The following is a 25,945-nucleotide window of genomic DNA, read 5'->3' as shown; positions in this document are numbered from 1 at the left end:
CATAATATGTTCATAGGTGAATTGTTCGTTCTTTGATTAGTTCGGCTCTAGATGTGTTTTATCTGTAAAAATAATGATGTCAAGTCCTATTGTAATTCAGCAACAATAGAAAAATGGATGATGTTCATTATCAGTAAATTCAAATTGATATATACAATCTACAGTATGTAGTGTGATTAGGTAAGTTATTAGGTACTCATGTAAACCATAGATATTTAAACCTACAATATGTAAATAAAGAGGTAGAAAAATATACAGAAACAATGTTTTTATTGATAATTTGCGGGATACAACTCTCGTAGATCTCTTGATTCCTCTCTCTAAAGGGCTTAATTTACCGGGGTCTTATCGATGTATTCCGATTTTACCTACAATAATTGGTAGTAGGGAGGAAGTGAGGTCTTTGTGACTTGTTCCATCTCAGCCTCCTTAAACCCTAGAAACAACTCTCTTTATATAGAGAGTCGTAGAGTAGTAAACAAGATAACAATCAAATAATCCATTAAGGAATTTAAGCCAGAGTTTCGACAACATCAGATCGAGTCATCAAACGACTTCATGGCGTGGAGATCGAATCGGTGGATTATATTAGAGATTTTACTCAAAATTGTTAGATTAATAAAAATTACATTTATTGCATTTATTTTGACTCTTTATTTTACAAACTTAAAATTTGTGTTTACAACTCCATCTACTTTATTTTCATCTTAATGCTTTAATTTTGACATTATCCAGTAATATATTTACAAATATTTCACCAAATGCCACTAAGCACTTTAATAATTCACCAAATGCCATCAATCTTTTCAAAATTCACCTAATGCCACTGACAAATAGTGCATTGACACCTCGTGCCATTAATGAGGTCTACACGTTAGTTATCTGTTATTGCAATTTTTATTTTATGAAATGCAACTAAGCAATTTAAATATTTCACCAAATGCCATCACTTTTGTAAATTTTTACACAATATACCTCTAAACATACTCATTGTAACGGCTAGTTTGTTTGACCTTTTTTGAATTTTTTGGGCAAATCTAGTCGTTGCACCCAATTTGTTGTATAAATAGTACACTAAAACACACATAGCCGACCTATTTGCATAATCATGAGCTTGATATCAAACACATCCTCCTCAAAACATGAGTATGTATAGGTCAAGGTTCTAAACAAATTTTGAAATGGTGGTAGAAAATATGCAATTAGAAGCTCGGAGTCAACATCTAATCCACAAAGGTTGTATTATAAGTGTGATTCATGTAATAGCTTCAAATGGTGCAAAGTTCAGATGAATGAAGAAGGTCAGAGCAAGGGAAGATGTTATGTAAGGGATGGCTCAGGACAAAGCAATTTGCATGAAGAATTGAAACAATTAAAGAAGAAAATCAAGCATCAGCAAAAAGTTCTCAATTGTATTATGAAATTAGGGGTACTGATGTGTGTAATAGTTGTGATTGTAATGATGAAGTGAACTATTGTAATTGCAATGAAATTTAATAAAGAAGGAAATTGAATCATATGTGCATTTAAATACACTTTCATTTAAGCATAGTATATAATAGCTTCCTGTTCAAATCATGTGCCCAAAAATTTGCTTCCTATTTAAATTACAAGGATATGTCAAAAAAACTAGACAACACAGCACACACTACACTCTGTTAATGTTCAAAAAATACATGGATAAACTGGCTGTTATTAAAAAACTGAGTGGTTGTTCATTCATGCTGCTCTCTTTGTTTTCTTGTTGGGTTTAGAGGAGGTGTTTGATGTGCTTGCTTCAGTTGCAACGCTTTTTTTCCTTGATGCACAAGTCAACATGTTGTGCCCCAACTCATTGCATAAGCTACACTTAACTGTTGACTTGCTACATTTGGCCCTCTTCTTCTTTGCTTTTTTGGTCATCCTGCAAATCTTTTCACCAGTGGTGCTAGTATGTTAGGCAGGTTCAATGATGGCCATTGACTTGGGTCAGGCATTGGATGCATATGCTCTTCATAAGTTAGCTTGTATGCCTTCCCTTTGAAACAAGGGGATACAAAGACTGCCGGTTGTAGCCTCTGGTGGTAAATCACCCTTAGTACATGCTTGCATGGGATTCCTAAATGTTGCCACTTCCCACAACCACAAGTGCCAGTGTTCAGCTTGATGGGAAAATGCACATGTTGGTCTCTCACCTCAAACTCATCACCACCACATGGGGTTGCATAGCATAACCTAGACTCATCTGATCTTGTTTGCAGAATCTTGGCTGCATATTCAGGCAGCTCCATATCCCCCATGCTTATAGCTTTGTCAAACCTTGAGCCAATCCACTTCATGCCTCACTGCCTTATAGCTACAAAATAGCATGCACAAAAATTGTAAAACAAAATAATGTAGGGCACTTGCGTTAATGCAAGTAGTTACAACATTTAATGGGTGGCAGTGAATACCTTCATGTAGTTTCAGAACAGGTAGATCTCTGTAGGGCTTTGTGTATAAGTTGAAAGATTCTACAAAATTTGTTGTGTTATGATCACAACAGTGTGCAGGATCAAACTTATGTCTTGACCAGATCTCAGTGCAGCTCTTTAAGTATTCAACAGCCTTAGTATTGTACTCGTGTATCTTCTGCATTGCTTTATTGAATACATACTCATTGTATGCATCAGCTGCTATCTAGAAAAGCTTTTTTGAAAGGCTGGACCACTGAATCCATTGGTCTTGCAGTTAATGTACAAGTGCTGGCAACATACTCTTATAGTTTCTCTGGGGAATGTTTCATGAATTGCTGTGTCAACACCTGCAAAGAAAATAGTTTAATGGCTGAGATTTGAAAAAACAAAACAGTAAATCACATGTAATAAACTAGTTTCCAGGTGGCTTACCTTCATTCTGTCAGAGATGAAGGTCCTATCATCTCTCTTGCATCCTCTCAAAAAGGCATTTCAAATTCCTTAGAAAATAACCCCAGCTGTCAATGCTCTCAGAACCAACCACTCCATAGGCAATGAGAAAAATCTCATTGTCCCCATCAATCCCAACTGCAGTTAACAAGATTCCCTTGAAATGTCCACTTAGGTGGGCTCCATCAATGCCAATAATAGGTCTACAGCCTCTCAAGAATCCCCTAACTTGGGCAGTAAAAGAAAAAAAAACAAGCCTTGAATCTTGGAGGCTCATTTGCATTAGGTTCACCCCATGTCACAAGAGCATAACTACCTAGGTTAGTCTCTTTCACCATTTCAGCATACCTAGGCAATAGTGAGTATGCCTCTCTAAAACCACCATGAATGATCTCCTTGCACATTGCCTTAACCTTGTAAAACAACCTTTTCTTGACTTGAACCCTAAACCTTTCCATACAGAGTCTCTATAAAGACTCAACTGGAATGTCAAGATTGGCTTGAATGTCTGATTGCAGATGTCTACACAGCCACTTAAAACTTACTACTGGGTTTATCTCCATCCTACCACAACTTCTATGCTCCCCTGTCAAAGTCTTAATTGCACAACTAACCTTGTTTGTCAACATAAACACCAAATCCTTCCTTTATACAATAGTCTTTGAACACATCAAGAAATGATTATCTGTCTCCAAATATCAACCATGGCTTTAATCTGATGGATCCAAACTCTTGATAGCTACAAATTTTACCATTCTTATAGGTCTTATCCATGGTTGAACTGCCATCAAGGTAATCCTCAAATTGCTTGTCAGGAATGTCATCATGAAGTAAATTTATTTCTGTCTCATCCTCTATGAAGTCACCAATTTCTGCCTCATCATCATCTTCTACACTGCCAGATTGTATGTAATCATCATCTTCACTATCACCATCACTACCAGACTCATCAGACCTCTCCTCATTTAAATCAACAGTAGGTGCTCTGTTCCCATTTCTATTTCTTTCTGATCTCCTTAAAGTAACACCTTGCCCCTTAGCATTAACCTTTTTTGCAGCACTCTTTTTTGACCTAAATCCCTTAAGTCTTGATCTAGCTCCCTTTTTAGGTGTAGTAGGAGATGAAGTACATGTAGCTGATGTAGATGGGGGAGGTTGGGGTTGAGATGAAATTGGTGTTGTTTGGGGTTGAGGAGAAACTGGTGGTGAGACTGGTGTTGGTTCAGCAGAAGGTTGGGATGTTTGTGGTTGAGGAGAAGGTTGGGATGTTTGTGGTTGATGAGAAGGTTGGGATCTTTGAGTTGGCCTTTTTTTGGTGTGCCTTTCCTTTTCCTAGGTGTCATTTTCTCCCTAGAACATGTGGTTTTGGGCTGGTTCATAGGAGAAGTTGGTTGAGAGTGTTTAGGTGGAGTTGAGGGCTGAGTACTTTGTTCAGGCTCAAGCTGAGATGCCCTAGGGAAAACCTCATCAGCTACTGGAGTGTGAAACACTCTTACATACTCAACATTTGAGTCATCAGCGTTAACAATAGGAACCTCAACTTCAACTTTAAAACGTTGTTGTTCCATAAGCTCCCTCTCAGCATCCTCTTCTTCAACCATCCTCTAGGCCTTTTCTCGATCAACTCTAGCCTTCTCAGCCATTGCCTTAACCCTTTTTTTCCAACTTGCTTCAGCATCCTTAAACACCAAACTAGGACTTTCCTTTTCCTCTAAGAATACTTCTATTATTTCCCCCTCATTCCACTCCCACATGTTCAGCATATGACTATCCCCACATAACTCCAACTTTCTATTAGTTCTAGGTGGCAGTACAAACAAACTAAACTACTTAGGGAGGATCACATTTTGCTTGACAGAATCCTCAAGCATGAACTCATACAAGTCCATCAGACTAGTTATGTTAGTATCCTCAACCAATACATCAAAGCCCTAATCATTGTAATGGACATCAAGCCACACTTTACTCATCCTATCAACAACAAATGACATATGACTTTACTGAACATCAACACACATCATTCATATCAACAAACACATACCAAACCAAATATCCTGATCAACTTGCAAAATTTCATTTCAAGGACTCAAATATTGTGAAAAACACAAACCCTAACATACCAATACACACATTGCCAAATTCATACCGACAAATGAGGTTTTTTAACATGATTTTTAACAATAATTCACAAAGGTCAAGTCAAATAAGCACATTAAACTGATCATTTGAGAAAACCCTAACCCTAACTCAATTTTTGCAAAAACAAATTGGAATCAGTACGCGAAATGAAGATCGATAGAGAGATTATTACCTTGCGTGCTATCTCCAAGGCCTCAAAAAAAATTTCACCACTCGCGATTTCCTTCTACTTCTTCCACTACTTGTGACTGCTTTTTGGTTCGCCCAGATTCAACAACAGCTAAAGCTTGAATCTTGTTGCGCAGGTCGTTCAGCTGTTACAGTACGCTTCTTCCTTGTTCATAGATTTGAACGTTTGAATGATGGTGAAACCTCGAAGAACAGGGGAGAGGTTGAGGAAGAACAATAAGAGAAGATGGAATTTTTTTTTTAATTGAATAGGTCAAATCAGAGAGTGAATGTGCTTTATGGCGCCATTAAATACATTAAAGGGCAAAATGGTAATTTTGCAGTAACGGATAACTAACATGTAGACCTCATTAATGGCACGAGGTGTCAATGCACTGTTTGTCAGTGGCATTTGGTGAATTTTGAAAAGGTTGATGACATTTGGTGAATTATTAAAATATTTAGTGATATTTGGTGAAATAGCCGTTAATATTATGCAAATACATATGGAGATGGTTTTAACAAACAACATTTGAAAGAAATCTTACAACGCGAGCTGCCCAAATAATTCACAAGCTTATCAAAACTAATTTTGGTATTATTGGGAGCAATGGACATGTGTAATGAGGCCAATCAGGCCACAAACCCACTTATACTGGGCTTCCGTGTGTTTATTGTTTAGCATAGTGGACCTGGCCCAGCACTTTGAATTTTCCCTATGGTTTAGGTGCATGAAATCTTTTATTTTCTCGTACCATATTTTAGTTAAATAAAAACCTAAAGATGAATTGTACTCGATCGATATTGGAATGATAACTAGTAGTAGCTATTAAAACGAATTAATCTTAACCGGGTCATGATATGATCGTGAATTATCACTATCCTAAAGTTGAATATCTTCCCCTAATCCCCTTAACTAAAAATAAGGCCTATCAATCAACAAATCAACTTATAGTCATACAGTAATAATGGGCAAATTAATGAGGATATAAGTGAAGATTACGACACAATCACACCCACACCTACACCCGTGAAAGCATGCATCGTACCATATGCTCTCACCCAAGTCGAGCCTGTGTTGGCCATGCACACGCTTGCACGGTAGCTAGAGGAAGATCTCTAGTCTCTTAATAAAGGTTTACAAGAGGGATATAGCTAGAGAAGGGGAGTAGATAACTATCAATTACTTAAGCATATCAATTACTCATAGTAGATAGTCTCATTATACTATACTATTCTTATAACTAGTTAAGAACTTATAATGTGTGGTTAGTAGCTAAAAGGATAGCAAGTTGTAAATGTTTCGAGTTAAATGGGTCATGGATGGTTTGAAAGGGCCGATTTTAGATGAGTTTCATCAAGACAAGACAGTGTTGACTTTAAAAGGGGTCAGGTCAGTATTGGATTAAAATGCATTCCATTTAGTTTGATATAAAGTCAAGTCCCCAATGGTCAATCCAATATCAAGTATGAGTTTATACAAATCAATATTATACTGATATGTTTGGTTCAATTTCGGATTGATTTTCAGTTTCAAACAATTAGTTTCTAAGCTGTTTATTTTCGGCAATTTTGGGTTGATAGGACACCAATTTTATGATTTATACTAAAAATCAACAATGCTAGCTATTGTAATTGTTGTATATATTATTACTTCGTACAATATTGATGGCCTAAATAATTATATTGACTGATGGGGGAGTACTTTAGACGAATAGACGGTATGTCATGTCTAAAGTGTAAAGGGTCGATTATAATTAACTCTAGCTCTAGTCTTTAAAAAGGAACTTTTGCCCTTGAAAAATAATTGATAATCTTATTAGTGACCAAGTAAATTTTTCCATTTAGACATTATTATAAAGTTTATATGTATATAGCCCTTAGAGCTACACAGAAGCATTAAATACACTCTTAAAATGGTATAATATTCAGAATTTATGATAAAAACACGCGTAAATCAGTATAATTAGTGTGTTTTTGTCATAATTTTTTAAATTTAAACAATTTTTAAGATTGTATTTAATGCTTATATATAAGCCTAAGGGTTATGTATAACATTTTTCTAAAATTATTATTAGTTTAGGGAAGTGGGTAAGATTGCCGAATTTCAAGCAAAATATAGCCATGCAATAATTTCAATGGATTTAAATACAAGTATCTTCTACTTTTTCTCATAGAAATGGTAGTGAAAAGTGATATACTAGAGCATCGAATTCGAAGCTTAACTTAAATTCTCACACAAATCAAGAAAAGAATATGGGAAAGAACGAAATGTCATCTGATCAAATGTACACTCTCTATCCGATCCAGTTTATTAGCCGTCATTTTGGCCAACTATTTTTGATCCCAAATATTCTCGTACTTTGTATACTTATTCACTTATTGTACAATTATAAATTTACAATACTCTTTCCATAGTAAATATATACGGAGTACTCTAAGTTTATTCTTAGTGTTTGTTTGTTTAATTCCCGCATGAAATTATATATTATGGGAAGTTTTTTTCCTTGCTAATTGCATAAAAATTGTGCAAAAGTGTTTGGTTGACATTATGAGAATTAGTATTTCCTAGAAAATAACTTTATATGCATTGTAGGAATTCACTCACCTATGGAGGGCTTGATGAGTTATTTCCCATGCTATGTAGGAATCTACATTCCCCTTGAAAATTTCATTTCCTAAGAAGTTTCTAACCAAACACAACATTGTTTAGCTATTGCCAAGGAATTTCCATTTTCAAGGAAAATATCTTCCAACCAAACAAGCACTTAAACTACTACTCTAAGGACGGGATTGCATTGTCTGTATATAAGAAGAAAAAGGAAATATTAATAATTATTACTATTATTTTTAAAAGATAGTTTTGTAAAAAAAAAAAAAAAAAAGAAAGAAAGATAGTTACAATTGTCATGATTACGTTTCAAATATTTTCTATATGAAATAATTTGATTTAATATATTTTCCTAATACATACATATTTCTAATGCAACTATTATATTTACCATTCAAAGCAACTATTCATACTTACAATTTTTTATTTGAATAATATTTACAAAAATATTTACTACTCTCAATATTGTAAACATTTTTATCTCCAATGTTGACTTATTGTAACAACTAGCCATTGCTTTTTACTATTTTATTTTTCTTAATAACTGCATAAAATCATCAAAGGTAATAATCTTTTATGAACGGATGGAGTAGATTTTAATAACGTTGATAAATGTATAATTTTGTCGTAATTCCCAAACTTTTACTTTGTTCTTTAAAAATTCTTTTTACTTGAACAATAATTTTGGAAAAAACTTGAAGTAATAGAGAGAGTACTATTTTTAAAAATATATTACTAATTACTAACACTTTAATTTGTATACTACGTACAATGTTAAGGGTGGTAGTATATGTCATAATCGTTTATTCTTTAATAGGAACTAATGTAAAGTTGGTTCAATTAAATATATAAGTTTCAAAATTTATTTTGACATCTTTACATGCAATGCATTCTCTCGTTGACTTTTTTAATGCATCCTTCTATAAAGAGATTCAATAGCCTCATATAATTTTCGAGCTTTAAAGATTTTGCAAAATCTTAGAGCTGAAGGCCTGAAAGTTCTCATAAATATTACACATAATGCATGCTTCCAAACCATGACAAAATAATCGTGTCAGAATGCAATTTGAACAATTATTTAAGGAAAACAAAAATTTCTAACAAAAAAACTAAATAAATAATTTTTATATAAGAACGTTAACGACTAAGTAATTATTCATCAACATAAATGACACAAATAATTCACATTCTTCCTATGAATTAAGTATTATAAAATATGATATTTTCATAACAAACAAATTACTATCCTTCACACAAATAATAATAATAATAATAATAATAATAAAAAAAAAAAAAGTTAATTTAATAAGAGAAAAATATTGAAAAATTGACAGGATATAATAGGGCCTTCCAATAACAGCTTTCACGTGAATTAATTTTAGCAAAAAACAATATGTAAAAAACCATAAATTGCCGACAATCCATTGAACAGACAAAAAGGCTAACAAATTGTTTCCAGGAAACATACGCGTCTTTGCATTCTGTCTTTTACTACTAAAATACACAATTTCTTTCGCTTTCTCTAATTAAATTCCCTTCGTTTTTATTATATTTTGTTTTCTTCCATTTTATTTGTCATGAATTATACACCGTTCCCTTCAAAATTCCCTTAAAAAATGATTGGGTTGAAGTCCCTTTTGTTACCATCACCAATTATTATCTTCAACCCAAAACAATTAAAAAAATTTAAAACGTAAAAAATATGTATAATTGATCCCGTAATGTAATACGGATAAGCGTATCTAGCTATGTGAAGGTACATTTAATGATATTGTACACATTCGTTCAATTCAACACATCGATCCCAATGGTATATGATGACTAGGGACTGGGGTCTGGGAACATAAACCCGAATGTGTAATAAAATATATATATATATATATGTACGTATAAAATAATACTTGTAGAAAAGATAGAATCACGGAATTATAAAGTTTGAGATTAGCTTTAAGCTGCCATCTATATATGACGGTCATGAATTAAAGTGTTATCTCCAGCTGTGCTGTTATATATAGAGTTGCCATATAAAGCTATTTTCTCTACATAATATAAAAACTACTTCAATGTTCCTAGTAAGTTGAAGAGTATAATTAATAAGCTTTCCAAATTTAATAAAACTAGTAATTAATCTAGATAGCTTTATTAATACATAGGTTCATCATCAATGTACTTCATAGCTAGAATATCTTTTCTATGGCTACTTATTTGTGCCAACATTATCAATGCTCAACTTACACCGAATTTCTACGCAAGAAGTTGCCCGAAGCTTCACAACATTGTACGTACTACAATGGCTCTAGCGGTTGCTAGAGAACCGCGTATGGGTGCCTCTATTCTTCGCTTGTTCTTCCATGACTGCTTCGTAAATGTGAGTATTTTAGCCTTCGATACATGTATATACATATGACGATGTTAAATTCACATCTGAAGTTTTTCTCATGAAAACCAATACGAGTAACAAATTTTGATATTGGTCACACATTTTATCATTAATCATTTATGTATTTATACAATTTTACAACAATATTTCTTGTTGGTTATTTCAGGGATGTGACGGGTCGGTTTTACTAGAAGATACGCCTGCCTTCAAAGGAGAGAAGAATGCCTACGCAAATCAAAATTCATTGAAGGGTTTTAAATTGATTGATATAATCAAAAAGAATGTTGAAGCTAAATGTAAGAATACAGTGTCTTGTTCTGACATTCTTGCTCTTGCAGCACGAGATGGAGTTGTTTTGGTAAGTAATTTGAGTGCTACTTGACTTGTCTGTCAATCACTTTTAACATTCGAAATTAGTTGTCATATTGTTTTAATTGTTCATAACAAATGATTTGATGATAAGATGTGTTGTTATTAAAAAAAAAAAAATGTTTCGATATAGCAATTGATTGATTGATTTGATTCATTCTTTTTGTTTCCCATCACATCATGCATTCAAGTGGTTTTCTTACAAAAATCTTTGAAAAAAAATGAGAATTATGTTAATTGGCTATGAACTTCCAAATTTATTATTTCTTCCCTAACTTATTTTAGGACACTAAATTTATTTTTGTAAGACTCCATAAGCTAAGTGGTTAACTTTTTTTATTTTTTTATTTATAAATGTTTTTTTAATTTTTAATAAGATATAGTGTGATATTAATACCACATTTTGGACAATTTTGGAACTTCAATAAGTTAGCAGAAAAATCGAACTTTGTAAAGAATGAAAAAGTTGAGGTTTTACAAAAAAATTATTTCTATATATTAGGTAGTAGAATTAGTATTGGAGTAATTTCATTAAACAAAAGGAATTTTTGTGAAAAACAACCTTACATATTTTAGTTTTTGTGAAAAACTACCTTATTAAAAAAATGTTGTAAGAAACTATTAGGATAGAATATTGGAGAATATTTGATATGTTTGTTATAGCCTAGGTTAAGATCTTACCTTATAAAACTTAGATATTGTAAGAAACTACTCCGTACCTTATAAAACACTAAATGTCGTAAGAAGCTACAGTTTGGCGGATTATTGTATTGAATAATTAAGGGACGTTTAATGACCCATTTTCAATCAATTTTCTCCGACCTTTTCCCACCCAATTTCTCCGTAGGCCCCATATAACCCCTAATTCTCCTTCTCTTTCATTGTTAAATCAAGCACATGGTAGCAACTTATAACATTTAGTTTTTATAAGGTAGTTTCTTACAACAATTTTTTCTTAAGGTAGATTTTCAAAAAAATTGAAGTATATAAGGTAGTTTTTCACAAAAAAAAAAAATAAAAAAATAAAAAAAAAAAAAAAAAAAAAATATTGATACTTGTATTATTGTATATGGCGCCTTACATACAAAGAGATTATAGTGGAAAAAATATTATATGCATTAGTATATGATTTATAACATGAGTTATACTGGTCTATGTAATATTTTACGAGTATTATACATTCTTAAATTAATGTCAATTTAAGAAGTACATTATTGATTATAGATGCAACTTATTGCGCAAATTATTACTCAATATAAATTTTTATTTTTATTTGAAAAACTTAATATACGTAGTATATTTTTATATGCACTTGAATATAATTTTTTTTGAAATTGTAATTATAGTTGGGTGGGCCTAGATGGACGGTACCACTAGGAAGGAGAGACGCAAGATTTGCAAGCCTTAACGCAGCAAATGTCAACCTTCCACCACCAACAGCCAACCTTGCAACCCTTATCTCCATCTTTGCCTCCAAGAACTTGACCGCCCGCGACATGACCGCCCTAAGCGGGGCCCACACTATCGGCATGGCACGGTGTTCATCGTACCGGTCCCATATCTACAACGAGGCCAACAACATCAATGCCGGCTTTGTCGCAGCCAGGATGAGCACTTGCCCATCCGTGGGAGGGGATGATAACTTAGCCCCTCTTGACATGAACACCCCGAACCAGTTCGATAATAGCTATTTTCGGAACCTCATGGCTAGGCAAGGGCTACTACATTCTGACCAAGAGTTGTTCAATGGTGGATCACAAGATGCTTGGGTTAGGCTTTATGCTAAGAGTAACTATGCTTTGGCTCAGGATTTTACTGCTGCAATGATTAAAATGGGGAATATTAGTCCACTTACTGGGTTTAATGGTGAGATTAGGAGGCATTGTAGGTTTGTTAATTGATAATAATTCATTATCGAGTTGATTTGTATCATTGTATGTATGTATATGATAGGCTCGCTCATTGAAGAACAAATGTAAGTTAAAACTTGCATATTTTTTTGTTTGTTATTTTTTTATAAGAATTGATTTTACACCCTCGATTTCAGGTTAATCATAAAGTAGGGTGAGCACATAATTTGAGGGAAAAAGTGTAGTTAGTTTCACAAATAAGCAATGTATGTATTCCCTATGTTTTCTTCTGAATGCATTATTTTGACATGAATATTTGTAATTGTGAAATTACAATGGGAATTAAGAAGCTGAAGTTATGGAAGAGACCTAATCACTAATCCAACAACATATTACTATATAAAATTTATTTATTTATCTTATTTATTGACGTTTTTAAAGGTAAAAAATTACTCCCTCCATTTCTATTTGTTAGTCCCATATATTATTTTGGGCGTTTCAAAAAAATTTACCCATATTGAATGTGTTCCATTTTTAACTTAGTTTTTATTTCTATTTTTTACATATTAAATTCCGATTGGTTAAATTAATTGATTGTGGATTAATGACAAGGCTCTAAGTAAGGAAATCCCACCCTTGAATTATGCAATTATGGTTGATGCTTTCCAAAACAATAAAAAAATTTAAATAAGACAAAAGTAGTTATGAACTGTTTTTGTACTTTTAATGTTAGATTCCAAATATTCTTCTTTTCTTATTTTATGTGATTTATTCCATATGGGACTATCATATGAAAACAGGGGGAGTAAAAGTTATTATTAAGGATGTTAAGCTATAATATGGCATAGGTTTTCTGGTTCCCTCTAGGCTTTCTACCTTGGGAGGTTTTTTCTAGCCTCCATTGCTAGATTATCCTCCATTGCTAGATTTTTTTTGCTTTTTTTAAGGGTTTTCCTTCACTCTTCTTCTTTTCTCTCTTTCTCTTTCATCTCTTTTCTTCTGATCTCATTTGTGAACCCTTTATAGCGGCTTCCATCGGTGTTTTTACCGATGGTAAGCCCCAAAAACCTTTTTCGTTGCTTTCAATAAATGGATCTCATCTTTGAGATGGTGGTTATTCTATTAGGCATCATTTCGTTTTTTTTTGTTCATCTACCGAAGATTGAAGGTTTAGGGTTTCATAATCTCCGAACATGTCTAGAAGACCATATTAGTATTTTTCACTCAAACAATTATCCATCAGTGGATCTCAAGCCGAATTAGTGCTAACTCACATATTGTATTGCTTCGGATGAAGTTTTTTATTGAGGCGATCGTTGATCGAATCTGCGATATAACTAATTCTAAGGAGATATGTACTTATGTTGGTTTCTAAATTTCCTAGGAATGGTTTCAAAAATAAAATCCTAGGAATTGTTTGTAAGTGCCGTTTGGTTATCCTTTATTAATGAAATATTTTTTCTTCTTGTCAAAAAAATAAAAAATAAAAATAAAGGGTATAATATGGCATAATAGCAATGATATGTGTTTTGTCCACCCTCTTTTTTAAACTAGTAAATATGACATAGTTAAATTTATAAAATTGTTGCATTTTTATTGCTTTATTATCAAGATGATACTCTTAGGCCCTATTCACTTCACCTTATTTTTGCTGAAATTAAATTAATTTTGCTGAACTTAAATTATTTTTATTGAACTGAAATTAATTTTACTGAACGAAATCAATTTTTGTTGTATTGAAATTATTTTACTGATTCTCTATTATAATTCCTTACAAAGTTACTGCTTTTTATTGAACTGAACTTATTTTTACTGAACTGTATTTATTTTTGCTGAACTGAAATTATTTGTGCTGAACTGAAATTATTTTTATTAAATATTATTTTTAAAAGGTGAAGTAAACAGGGTCTTATATTTCAATTTCAATGATTCCAATAAGAAATGAAACACAGGCACTATTTTAAGGAACAAGGGGAATGTAAGCTAAAATGATGCAGAAGATTACAAGTTGTATTTTTATTTATTTTTTTTTAAAAAAAAAAATTAGCTAAAGTGAATCAATCATTCACCATCGTCTTTTTATTTTCCAAACAAAAGCATTGAAACGGAAGGGGAATGATGCAGAAGATTACAAGTTGTATTTTTATTTTTTTTTTTAAAAAAAAAAAAAAAAAAATTAGCTAAAGTGAATCAATCATTCACCATCGTCTTTTTATTTTCCAAACAAAAGCATTGAAACGGAAGGGGAGGGGGGGGGGGGGGAATACAGCTATCCATACATCCTTCAAAAAACAAAGGAGTAGAGTCTATAATGTGTGGACTTTGGAGTTACCTGTATTGTGCGCAATACAATTTACCCTTTTTTTTTTTTCTTTTTTTTTTTTTGTGCTTCTTATGTAAGTAGTACATTGACTTTCAATTTACTACTTACATAAAAAACATTCAATTTCTATCCTGGATGTGAAACTGTTTGTATCTAATCGATCCAAGAGGTACCATATCGTGAGAACTTAAATCTTTAGTTACTTGGATTGTGCACAATATGATATACTTTGTACCAAGTTTGAAAATATACACTATTTACATACACTGTACTGAACAAATAAGATTAAACATAGGCATGTCCATACTTGTTAGACACTTATTGATAAAATTTTCACATAAGTATATATGTACTGGTTAAATATTGTAGATACCTAAAAAGTGTCTCCCTTTTTAGCACCTTATGACAAAGCTATCATTTGCTAAATCGGTTTGATTTCAAAGGCGAGCAATAACGTCGCCCAAGCTTCAAGTGCTCCCCGGCCTTGAACCCTCCTATGCCACAATAGTCTAAGTCAAAGCCCCAAATACCAAAGTCAAACCTCTCAAAATTTCGTCAAACCCTATAAAGCCCGAATCAAACATCAAAAACCCACATAGCTCATTCGCGTCCTAATAACCGGCCTCTCAAAGGCTTCAAGATCAGCGCCGCTAGTTATTTCAAAGAACGTAAAGTCATGTGGCAATGTCGGTCGTCATGAGTACCTTCCAATGACTTCACTTCCTAATTTGGTCCATTTCGAGTGATGGATCGAAAAATTACTTGTGTCTGACTAATCGGGCCAAAGTAGGCTTTTCATATTTTAAACTAAAAACACGTTTTTAGGGTTGCCCAAACCCGCAATTTTTCGAGGCGATCCAATCGGGCTACCGAACCGAGTCATTGTTGATACTTCTACTCATAATTATGCGTAGATGTCAGCTAGTTTAATTGTTGTAAGTATTAGGAGTAGGGATCAAATCTCGCCTACATCAATGCCTTACTGCACCAAAAAAAAAGTAAAATAAAGCAACTAGATTGAGCACATTCCCAAAAGCTTGTTCAGAAGGCCTGAGCTTGATCCAATTGTTTCCAAGTACAACGCACAATATTGAAGTATTCGGGTTGTCTAGGCTCACATAACTTTGTAAATAAGCAAAAGAAAGTTGTTGGTGCCTCCTGCTATGTCCAATCCATGCGAAATCTTAGCACGCCACAAAGCTTATATAGCCCAATGGACAATAGTAATCCGCAGAAGCAGCCCACTGTTACAAATACCAAACATCTTGCTAATGTTGCTTCAGTTACAAACTAGATTAGTGACAGTGTGATGTATGATAGTAATAATTTTTGTTTCCATAATTAATTTGTGATATAATGTAATAAAGAGGCAACTCATTCCAAAATTAATTTGTGATATAATGTAAAAACGAGGCAACTCATGTGGAATAAACAAATGCAACGTGTATTAGAAAATTGAAAAATAATGCCAAAATTATTAAAATATAAATTGAGAAAAAAATTATTGTTGATTAGTTGTGTTGAAAATATTTAAAAGTAATATACATTATATTACGTTGGATGTTTTTCCCTATAGAACTATCCAATATACTTCCAAAAAAATAAGCTAAGTAAAAAAAAAAAAAAAACATCATATATCGTTTTGGCATGAAATTTTGTGATGATAGCTTGACATGTGTAAAAAATGATAGATGTAAGCATGTTCTATTTTAGTATTAGTTAATAAAATAGTTTTTACCTACACTCCTATGTAGGTAGCTCTGTCTGCACTGACGTCATCTTATAATTTTTCGGTTTTGAATCAAATATGTTCATTTTTATACATATAGATGTTCAATTTTGTATCATTAAATATTCAATCTTATTAATATGACGTGCTATATTCAAATTAGTGTATTTTTTTCCAATTTCGTTTTTAGACATTTTTTTATTAATTTGTCTTATTATTTAGTTAAATTAATAGGCTTTGTTTGAAAAAATCTTTCAATGTAGAATAAAATTAATATAATTACAATTATAATATATTTTAAATTAATGCATACTCTTTGTTTCTTAAGCATAAGATGGGCCTCTTTTAACTTGTCAAATGTACACGTACTCAATTTTAAAAATAAAATTAAAAACAATAAAAAATTGCAAATCTTAAACTTTAAAAATATACATATTGTTTAGGGGTGTTTTTTCCCACCACGTGGATCAATCAATATTTTCCACGTGTCAGCCATGTGGGCCAACCAGGGACTGCCACGTGTCATACTCCAGGAGGTCCAGCATGGACCAATCGCGCCACGCCACGTGGCTCACTATCTGCCAACCTTGAAAACGGCCAACAGGGCCCGAATCCCGAGGCAAGCCCAATTAGTCCTAGGTTTACCATTTAACCTTGTATTGGGCACGTACTTCGAGGCTATTAATACAGTAATTAGCCTTCATTAAACATGATTCAAAATTAATTAATCAACTCACCAAGAGAAGCCTAAACCCTCGTGCATACTACTTGCTAGACCAGACTTAGCATTAATTGCACACCTCGATCACTCCTCCCATTAGAGGAAGCAAATCACTTTTACTTTCCGCACCTTTTACTCCTTAAACACGTTCTAACTTGATCGTCGGAGGCGGAACTCCCACCACCCGGAGTCTCCGTTGTTTTGAAGGTACAGGCGCACGGATCCAGTCCCGAAATTGTAACTCTCCCGCAGGACATCGAAAAACCCCGAAACATTTTGGCGTCGTATGTGGGGAGAGTACTTTCGAGATGGAATCATAGTCTGTACCGATTCTGAGTGAGAAGCGTCCCATGGACGACCCCCTGGTTCAGACGGACCAGGATACTGACAATGAAATTGAAGTCGAGACTCATACGGCCTCTGACGGGACCTTAAGAGCTCGACGCTCCCGTCCCACCGAAAAGAGGGAATGGGAGGACTGCCTGGCTGGATCTAGTAAACCAGCCGGCCAGCCGCTTGATCATCAACAGGCGGCCGAGGGATCAACCCCCATTAATAAAAACGAACTCATGACCTTCATGAATAGTTTCAAGGGGGAGACCCAGGAGCTTATCAACAAAAGGGCGACCGTTTCACCAAAGGAACAGTCAGCCAGAAGACCCTCCTAATCTGGGAGGAAGAAGCTTATAAAGGATCGGGAGGCGACTCCTTACCCTAAGCCTAGGGAGAGGGAGGCGCCAGTGATCGAACTAACTAAGTACCGCTTCCCCTCACTAGGGAAGAAAAAGCCCATCCGTCAAATTCAGCCGGACGGGTCAAAGAGAACATACTCTGATGCTCGAATGTTGCTCGAGCAGAAGAAGAATGACCGACTGTTAGAGTCGCCCTCTTCGTCTGATTTTCAAGACAGTCTACATAATACCTCCCTGAGGTATTCAAAATCAAATTATGAGAGTCAGACGCCCGAAGCCTCCTCTCGTTCTGGTTCCCAAAAACATCATGCGGCTCCGTATGTGCCTCCTCAACCATACGTTCCGCAGTCTCAATATTTCATGCAGCCTACTCTTTTTAGAGGGCAAGCGGCAAGGAATTTCCAGCCTTTAGACTAGCAACTTAGGTTGCTTAAACTTGGAGAACAACCCTCTGCCTTCTCTAATGAGATAATTGAGGCCGCCCAGCCGGCCAAAGTAAAAAATGTGTTGGTAGGGGCATATGATGGCACTACCATCCTTGAAGACCATTTGATGGCGTACGCCAACCTTATGTACCTCCAAGGGTTGGATAATGCCACATGGTGCAAGTGTTTCCCTGCCACATTGAAAGGCGTCGGCCAATAATGGTTCGACAACTTGCCGGCCGGGTGTATTAACAATTTCAAGACCCTTGCCTACTTGTTCACGTCAAATTTTGCAATGAACATTCCTGCTAAGAAGACCACCCTTGACCTGGGGGCCATACAGCAGGGAGAGAAGGAAGGACTGCGCTCCTACATCAAGAGGTTTAATCTGATGAGAATTCAGATACAAGGACTACCTGATGAAGTAGCTTACACAAACTTTTTCAAAGGTCTGAAGGACAGGTCAAACTTCAAATTCGACCTCGTCAAAAAGAGGGTTACCACCCTCCAAGAAGCAATGATGGAGGCGGATGCCTACATTCAGGCGACCGACCTGTTGGAAAGCAGTCGGACCACAAGAAGTCCGACAAAAGAGACAACCGGTCAAAGCAGTCGGGAAATAAAGAAGAGAAAAAGAGAAAAGAAGTCTGGGCGGCCGACTCCTCTGAACAGCCGTCCCAGAAGAATAAGAAATAATTTAAACCATACTCCCCCAAGTATGAGTTTAACAAGGATAGCTATGCCATCCTCAAGGAAATCAAGGATTGACTCTCAATTGAGAAGCCGGCCGCCATGAAGAGTTCTGTTTACAATCGGAACAAAGATAAATATTTCTATTACCATGAGGACATTGGTCACGACACCAATGAGTGTATCAGCCTCAAGCGCCTTTTGGACCGCCTGACAGACAAGGGAGACCTTTACTCCTATGTCAAGAAATCAAAGGGTAACCAACAATCTAAATGAAAACAGGCGGGCAAGAAGAAGTCGACACCTGCTGATAGTTCGGACACTGACGAAGCTCAAATCTATACTATAGCAGGCTGTTTCGCAGGTGGAGGTCCTACTATCCGGGGCAACAAGGACAACATTAGTCGAATGGATATAAACTCAGTCGACCAGGGACGGGCCTCCAAGGGCTCGTTTCTTGAAGTTGTCATTACTGAACAAGACTTGGGAGGAATCAGGGGGCCGCATGCGACCCCATTGTAATTGAATGCAAGGTGGCGAACCAGAGAGTTGGCCGGATTCTCATAGATACTGGGAGTTCATCTGATCTCATCAGCAACAAGTGCTTGGCAAAGCTCAAGTACAAGCCCGACAGCATACACCAGTCTCCCATCCCTTAGTGGGATTTGGAGGAGAGAACGTAAACCTAGTTGGACGGGTGGATCTTCCTATCCGCCTTGAAGAGAAAGGGGAGGGCCGTCACATGGTGGTCCGGTTCTTGGTGGTCGAAGAACTGTTGGCCTACAATATGATCTTAGGATGACCCACCCTGAAAAATTCAAAAGATGTCATCATTCCCTCGCTCATGCTTCTTAAGTTTGAGAGGGATGACGGAACCGTCGGCTCCCTAAGGGGAGACCAAAAGATGGCTAGGGAGTGTTATCTCTCTGATATTAAGCCCACTATGGTGGCATCCGGCCCTAGTGGAAAGACTACGGACCTTGAGCAAGTCAAGGGAGCCGAGCCTGCCCCAATAGCAGCCGGCAAGAAAAGAAAGGCCACCCATTTGGAGACTGAGAGAAAAGAAAAACAATAGCAATCACTAGTCGAGGAGCGGTCAGATGAATTCCGCCCTCAGCCGGCTGGTGAACATGTAGACATCGTCTTGGACGACTCTCACCCTGAGAGAATTGTTAAGGTCGGGACGACTCCTTTTGTTGAACTTGGTGTTGAACTACATCAACTGCTAAGGGAATTCAAAGATGTATTTGTATTTGAAGTTCATGAGGTGCCAGGCATAAGCCCGCTGATATACGTGTTTTTTACAATGGTTTTCCCCGGTTTTACTTAGTAATTTTATATGGTTTTGAGCTCTACGGAGCCATTTCTTGCTAACAATCTCTTCTTTAGTGTATTCGATTGTTTTAGTAAGCTTTTCAGGAATATGAAGCGTTTCTAGGCAATTGGACGTGTTTTTAGTAGATTCGGAAGAGTTGATAGCCAAGAACTGCAATTTATGTGGAGTGCCCGACCGGGCATGGCTTGCCCGGGCAGACCGGGCAATGAAGAGTTCACAGGAAGAAGCCCAATTCTGAACGGTGCAACGCGCGCCCGATCGGGCAGGCTTCGCCCGGTCAGACCGGGCGATGAAGAAGTCAAGTTATGAAGATGCAATTCTGGAAACGTGTTACGCGCGCCCGACCGGGCGAGGTTCGCCCGGTCTGACCGGGCAAAGAAGGAAAACTGTCGTATTTTACGCAGCCTTCCTCCGCCCGATCGGGCGAGGTTTGCCCGGTCTGACCGGGCGATGTTCAAGATTGCGCGATTTCAGCTATTTCCGAATTTCTATCTTTTGAGGGTATAAATACCCTTTTGTAATTAACTTTTAAAGAGAGTTTTTCATTAGTTTTTCTCCTTAAGCCCTAGAAAACTCTCAAGAACCCTAGTTTTATTTCCTTTAAGCAATTTCAATCTTTTAATCCCAGATTAATCAATTGTTCATCAACAATTTGAGTTCTTTCAATTGGAGTAATTGGTATTTATCTTACTTCACTCTTTTCTGATATTCACTGTTCTCTAAATATGTTTTCTTTACTGTTTCTTGTTTTTGAACTTGATTTTGATTTTATTATGATGTGTGAGTAGTTTCCTTAATCCGGGATCTTGCTAAGCTCGATTATGATTGATGTATAAAGTAGATCTTTAAATTCCCCAATAATAATCCCAATTGACATGCTTAATTGATTGTGTTTATGCCAATACTAGATTAGGAATAATTAGTATTGTTATCATCCCTTTGTTCTTATTGCAACGGAAGTTGGGTATTAACGGGATTAGGTTATTCCAATTAAGGGTTTGAAGATCATCACGGAAGTAGATGATTGAATAATTAGGAATCTAGGCATGGTGTTTAATGTCCCTTATTCGCTTGATTCCACGGAAGTAGGCTTGATAGTTAATTTGGGAAGCCATTGATAACTTGGAAGAGACCTTTGGTATTATTATTAGGGATTGCTTTTCTTCTTGTCAATTGATTTATATATTGGGGGTAGATTTATTAGTTTATCAATCATAATCGTGGTAATGCTTGATCTTGGATGCTTTAGTTTATTGATTAATATTTCCTCTAGTTAATTGTGTTATTTAATATATTAGTTGATTATTATCATCCATTATTGATTGGTGACGTGCTTAGTGATTAATTGAGTCTGATTAATTGAATGAACCATAGTCTCTTGGGATTCGATCCTTACTTGCCCTACTACACAGTTAGAAGGAATAGTTAGGTTATTTTTGTTAGGTACGCGATAAGCCTATCAAATTTTGGCGCCGTTGCCGGGGACTAACGGTTTCATATTGATTTTCCGTGATTCGTTTTTACTAAGCGTTGTTTGTTGCTTCGGCTATTGCCTCCTGTGTTTTTGATGTTCTTTGCCTAGTTCTTTGTTGTATGCAAACACGTCGCTCAGGGTCAGACGACTTAGTGCCTCTCGATTCAGAAATTGAAGCGACTGCAAGAAGACGAAGAAGTAGAAGAAGAGCAGGTAACAGAAATATGGAAGACCAAGCAACAAAGTCTCTTTTGGAGTACGGTATCCCTGACACAACAACCGGACTCCTTTCTAGCATTGTTAGACCACCTATCACCGCTCAGAATTTTGAATTGAAACCGCAGTTTATTCAATTCATATCCAATGATTCATTTGCTGGCACACCTCTTGATTGCCCAGTGAATCATATAGATGGTTTCTTGGAAAAGTGTGACACTATGAAGCTGAATGGTGTTACAGATGATGCTCTTAGACTTCGCCTTTTTCCATTCTCATTACGGGATAGGGCGAAGGAATGGTTAAGAGATGAGGGTTCTGGTTCCTTTGATACATGGGATAAACTAGTAAAAGCTTTTCTGGTCAAGTTCTTGGGACAAGAAAAGACTGCAAGATTAAGGAACGAGCTATCCACTTTCAGGCAATCAGATGAAGAATCCTTATATGACGCATGGAGGAGATTCAAGAGATTACAGAGACAGTGCCCTCATCATGGCATACCTGAATGGATGTTAATCCAAACCTTTTATAACGGTCTAACCCATGAATTCCGGATCTATATCGACGCCGCATCTGGAGGCTCCCTTTTAACTAAAAATCCAACCGAAGCAAAGGAGCTGGTTGAGAAGATGTCAGCCAATGACAACTATCACCCAGGCGGCCGAAATAGTGTCAAGAAAGGAGGTAAATTAGATGTTGATGCTCTAACTCTTTTAACTAGTTCTGTGCAGGCACTTTCAAGCAAGTTCGATAGATTACAAACTGGATCTTCTAATAATGTGCTAGAAACTTGTCAAATGTGTAATACTCAAGGTCACATCGCACCTAATTGCCCACGAAATTCGAATGAGGTATCAATTGAGGAAGCCAATGCCTTCTACAATTCCAACCCTAAAAGACCATACGATCCCCATTCTAATACTTATAATGAAGGTTGGAAGAATCACCCAAATTTCTCATACAAAAACACCCAGGCTCAGCAAAATCCACCTCCGCCCCCACCTCGAAACAACAATTATAATCCACCTGGTTTTCAACCAAGACCACCCCTAGTACAACAACCCATGCAACCTATGCAACCACTCCCTCAAAAATCCAATCTCGAACTAATGATGGAGAACTTCATCAACACCACAAATAATTCCATCCAACAGTTACAAGCCCAGAATAAGCTCATGGAAAATCAAATAAGCCAACTTGCTCATCAAGTCGGCCAATCTTCAAAAACACCAGGTACGTTTCCTGGCCAAACAGAGCAACCACAAAAGGGGCACATGAATGCTGTAATTTTAAGGAGTGGAAAACAGTTGGAAGACCTTCCCGTAAGGGAACCATCAACGATAGATATTGAGGGAATGAGTGAAAAACAGGGGATTTTGCAAAATTCTTCTTCGCCCGGTCAGACCGGGCAATGTCCGCCCGATCGGGCGCGAGAAGCAGTCGACGAAAAACAGGGGACTGTGCGAATTTCTTCTTCGCCCGGTCAGACCGGGCAAGGTCCGCCCGATCGGGCGCAAGAAGAAATTCCAGACAAACAGAAGAACATAAGCAGCTCTTCTTCGCCCGGTCAGACCGGGCAATCACTGCCCGACCGGGCGGGAGATCCAGACAGCCTAATTCCAAGGAATGATGTTCAAGAAAAGCCACGGGAACCGATCCCACCTCTCGCCCCATACATGCCAAGAGTCCCTTTCCCACAGAGGTTAGCCCAGGCTAAGTTAGAGAAAAAGTACGGTAAATTTCTAGACATCCTTAAGAAACTTCACATTAATATACCGTTCTTGGATGCAATTTCTGAAATGCCTTCTTATGCAAAGTTTTTGAAAGACATGCTATCTAACAAGAAGAAGCTTGCAGAGAATGCTACTGTTTCTCTAACTGCAGAATGTAGTGCCATTCTGCAAAACACTCTTCCTAAGAAACTAGGTGATCCAGGCAGCTATTCAATCCCAGTGAAGCTCGGAGATATAGAGATCAATAGAGCGCTATGCGATCTTGGTGCAAGTGTAAGCCTTATGCCGCTCTCCATCTGCGAAAAGCTTCAAATGGGTGAGCTAAAGCCTACAAGGATATCTCTGCAACTTGCAGACAGGTCAGTTAAATTTCCCCTCGGTATACTTGAAGATGTTCCATTGCGAGTTGGTAAATTCTTTATTCCATGTGATTTTGTTGTTATGGAAATGGAAGAAGATGCCCATGTCCCTATTATTCTTGGTAGACCATTCTTAGCTACTGCAGGTGCAATTATTGACATGAAGAATGGGAAAATAACATTTGAAGTAGGGGATGAGAAAATGGAGTATTCATTACTGAATGCTATGGGAAATCCGTCTATGGGTGAGACTATTTGTCAAGTGGATGTCCTCGATGATCTACAACAAGAACAACTTCCCCTGATCAAAAAGGAAGATGCTCTTGAAACGGTGTTGATAGGGAGTATCCATGATGAAGATTGGGAAGTAAGGGAGTACACGAGGCTACTAGAAGACGCAAAAGCTAATCCAATCATCGCTCCAGTCAAGGAAGTCCTTAGTACATCGAGTGTTGGGGAGAGTTCGACGCCTCCCGAGGTAGAGTTGAAACCCCTTCCATCTAATCTTAAATATGCATATCTTGGTCCTAAAAATACATACCCTGTTATTGTTAATGCTGAGCTTAATAACATTGAATTAGAGAAACTTCTCGCTGTTTTAAGAAAATATAGAAATGTTATTGGGTATACCATTGATGATATCAAGGGTATTAATCCCTCTTTTTGTATGCATAAGATCATTCTTGAGGATGATCATGCCTCCTCTAGAGAACCTCAAAGAAGGCTAAATCCAACTATGATGGAGGTAGTCAAGAAAGAGGTTCTCAAATTGCTTGCTGCAGGAATAATCTACCCTATCTCAGATAGTAAGTGGGTTAGTCCTGTACAAGTAGTACCAAAGAAAGGAGGTATGACAGTTGTCAAGAATGACAAAGGCGAGCCTGTTGCCACAAGAACTGTTACAGGGTGGCGGATGTGCATTGATTACAGAAAATTAAATAAAGCCACCCGTAAAGATCATTTCCCCTTGCCTTTCATTGATCAAATGCTCGAACGATTGGCTAACCATTCCTTTTTCTGTTACTTGGATGGATATTCCGGTTTTTTTTCAAATCCCCATCCGCCCTTGTGATCAGGAAAAGACTACATTCACATGTCCATATGGCACCTTCGCATATCGCAGAATGCCATTCGGACTGTGTAATGCCCCAGCCACGTTCCAACGGTGTATGATGGCTATTTTCTCAGGTCTCATAGAAAATTCTATGGAAGTTTTTATGGATGATTTTTCTGTTTATGGTTCATCTTTCGATATTTGCCTTGATAATCTAACAAAGGTGCTCCATAGATGCCAGGATGTCAATCTGATATTGAACTGGGAGAAGTGCCATTTTATGGTACAACAGGGAATCGTTTTAGGCCATGTAGTTTCAAACAAAGGGATTGAGGTGGACAAAGCCAAAGTAGAGGTAATAGAGAAACTTCCCCCTCCAAATTCTGTGAAAGAAGGAGAGCAAGTCCTTCTATTCAATTCAAGGTTGAAACTATTTCCAGGGAAACTCAGGTCAAGATGGTCGGGCCCTTTCACGGTCTACAAAGCATATCCTTATGGCACCATTGAATTATGGAACAACACCGGGGGCACCTTCAAAGTCAATGGACAAAGGGTGAAGCACTATCGAGCGGGAGATCCTATTGAAGAAAAGTCAGATATCACATTCTCTTCCTCACCACAAACTCAATGAGGATGAATACGGTCAAGCTAATGACCTTCTAAACAAGCGCTTGCGGGAGGCAACCCGATTCTTTTTAGGAGCCGTCGAGATTCCTATGCTCTCCTTACGCTGCAATGAGGCCTTTGCCGCATTTAGCTTGGGGGAGTTGCTTCGTACATGTGGTACTCTC

General features: G+C 36.6%; 2 protein-coding genes across 2 annotated transcripts; one reads left to right on the top strand and one right to left on the bottom strand.

Annotated features, from left to right (window-relative positions):
* Window positions 1-1,898: 1,898 nt before the first annotated feature.
* On the bottom strand, window positions 1,899-2,279 carry LOC110699857. Its single transcript, XM_021877368.1, has one exon. The coding sequence runs from the start codon at window positions 2,277-2,279 to the stop codon at window positions 1,899-1,901; it is 381 nt and encodes a 126-aa protein (XP_021733060.1).
* Window positions 2,280-9,477: 7,198 nt separating this feature from the next.
* On the top strand, window positions 9,478-12,593 carry LOC110699715 (peroxidase P7-like). The gene is made up of 3 exons (XM_021877242.1): window positions 9,478-10,171; window positions 10,350-10,541; window positions 11,899-12,593. Exons 1-3 carry the CDS (start codon window positions 9,968-9,970, stop codon window positions 12,451-12,453), a joined length of 951 nt encoding a protein of 316 aa, XP_021732934.1. The 5' UTR covers window positions 9,478-9,967; the 3' UTR covers window positions 12,454-12,593.
* Window positions 12,594-25,945: the final 13,352 nt, after the last annotated feature.

The sequence above is a fragment of the Chenopodium quinoa genome, unplaced genomic scaffold (assembly GCF_001683475.1).
Source record: "Chenopodium quinoa cultivar QQ74 unplaced genomic scaffold, ASM168347v1, whole genome shotgun sequence".
In the NCBI taxonomy this organism is placed as follows: domain Eukaryota; kingdom Viridiplantae; phylum Streptophyta; class Magnoliopsida; order Caryophyllales; family Amaranthaceae; genus Chenopodium; species Chenopodium quinoa.
Note: the sequence above shows the minus strand (reverse complement) of the source record. Positions and strands in the feature narration are given on the sequence as shown.

Bases quoted from the DNA above. Each gene is read 5' to 3' on its own strand.
- LOC110699857 (XM_021877368.1), bottom strand. From the start codon at position 2,279: ATGGGGGATATGGAGCTGCCTGAATATGCAGCCAAGATTCTGCAAACA.
- LOC110699715 (XM_021877242.1), top strand. From the start codon at position 9,968: ATGTACTTCATAGCTAGAATATCTTTTCTATGGCTACTTATTTGTGCC. The intron at 10,172-10,349 runs GTGAGTATTTTA...TGGTTATTTCAG, and splicing joins TCCATGACTGCTTCGTAAAT to GGATGTGACGGGTCGGTTTT. The intron at 10,542-11,898 runs GTAAGTAATTTG...TTGTAATTATAG, and splicing joins CACGAGATGGAGTTGTTTTG to TTGGGTGGGCCTAGATGGAC.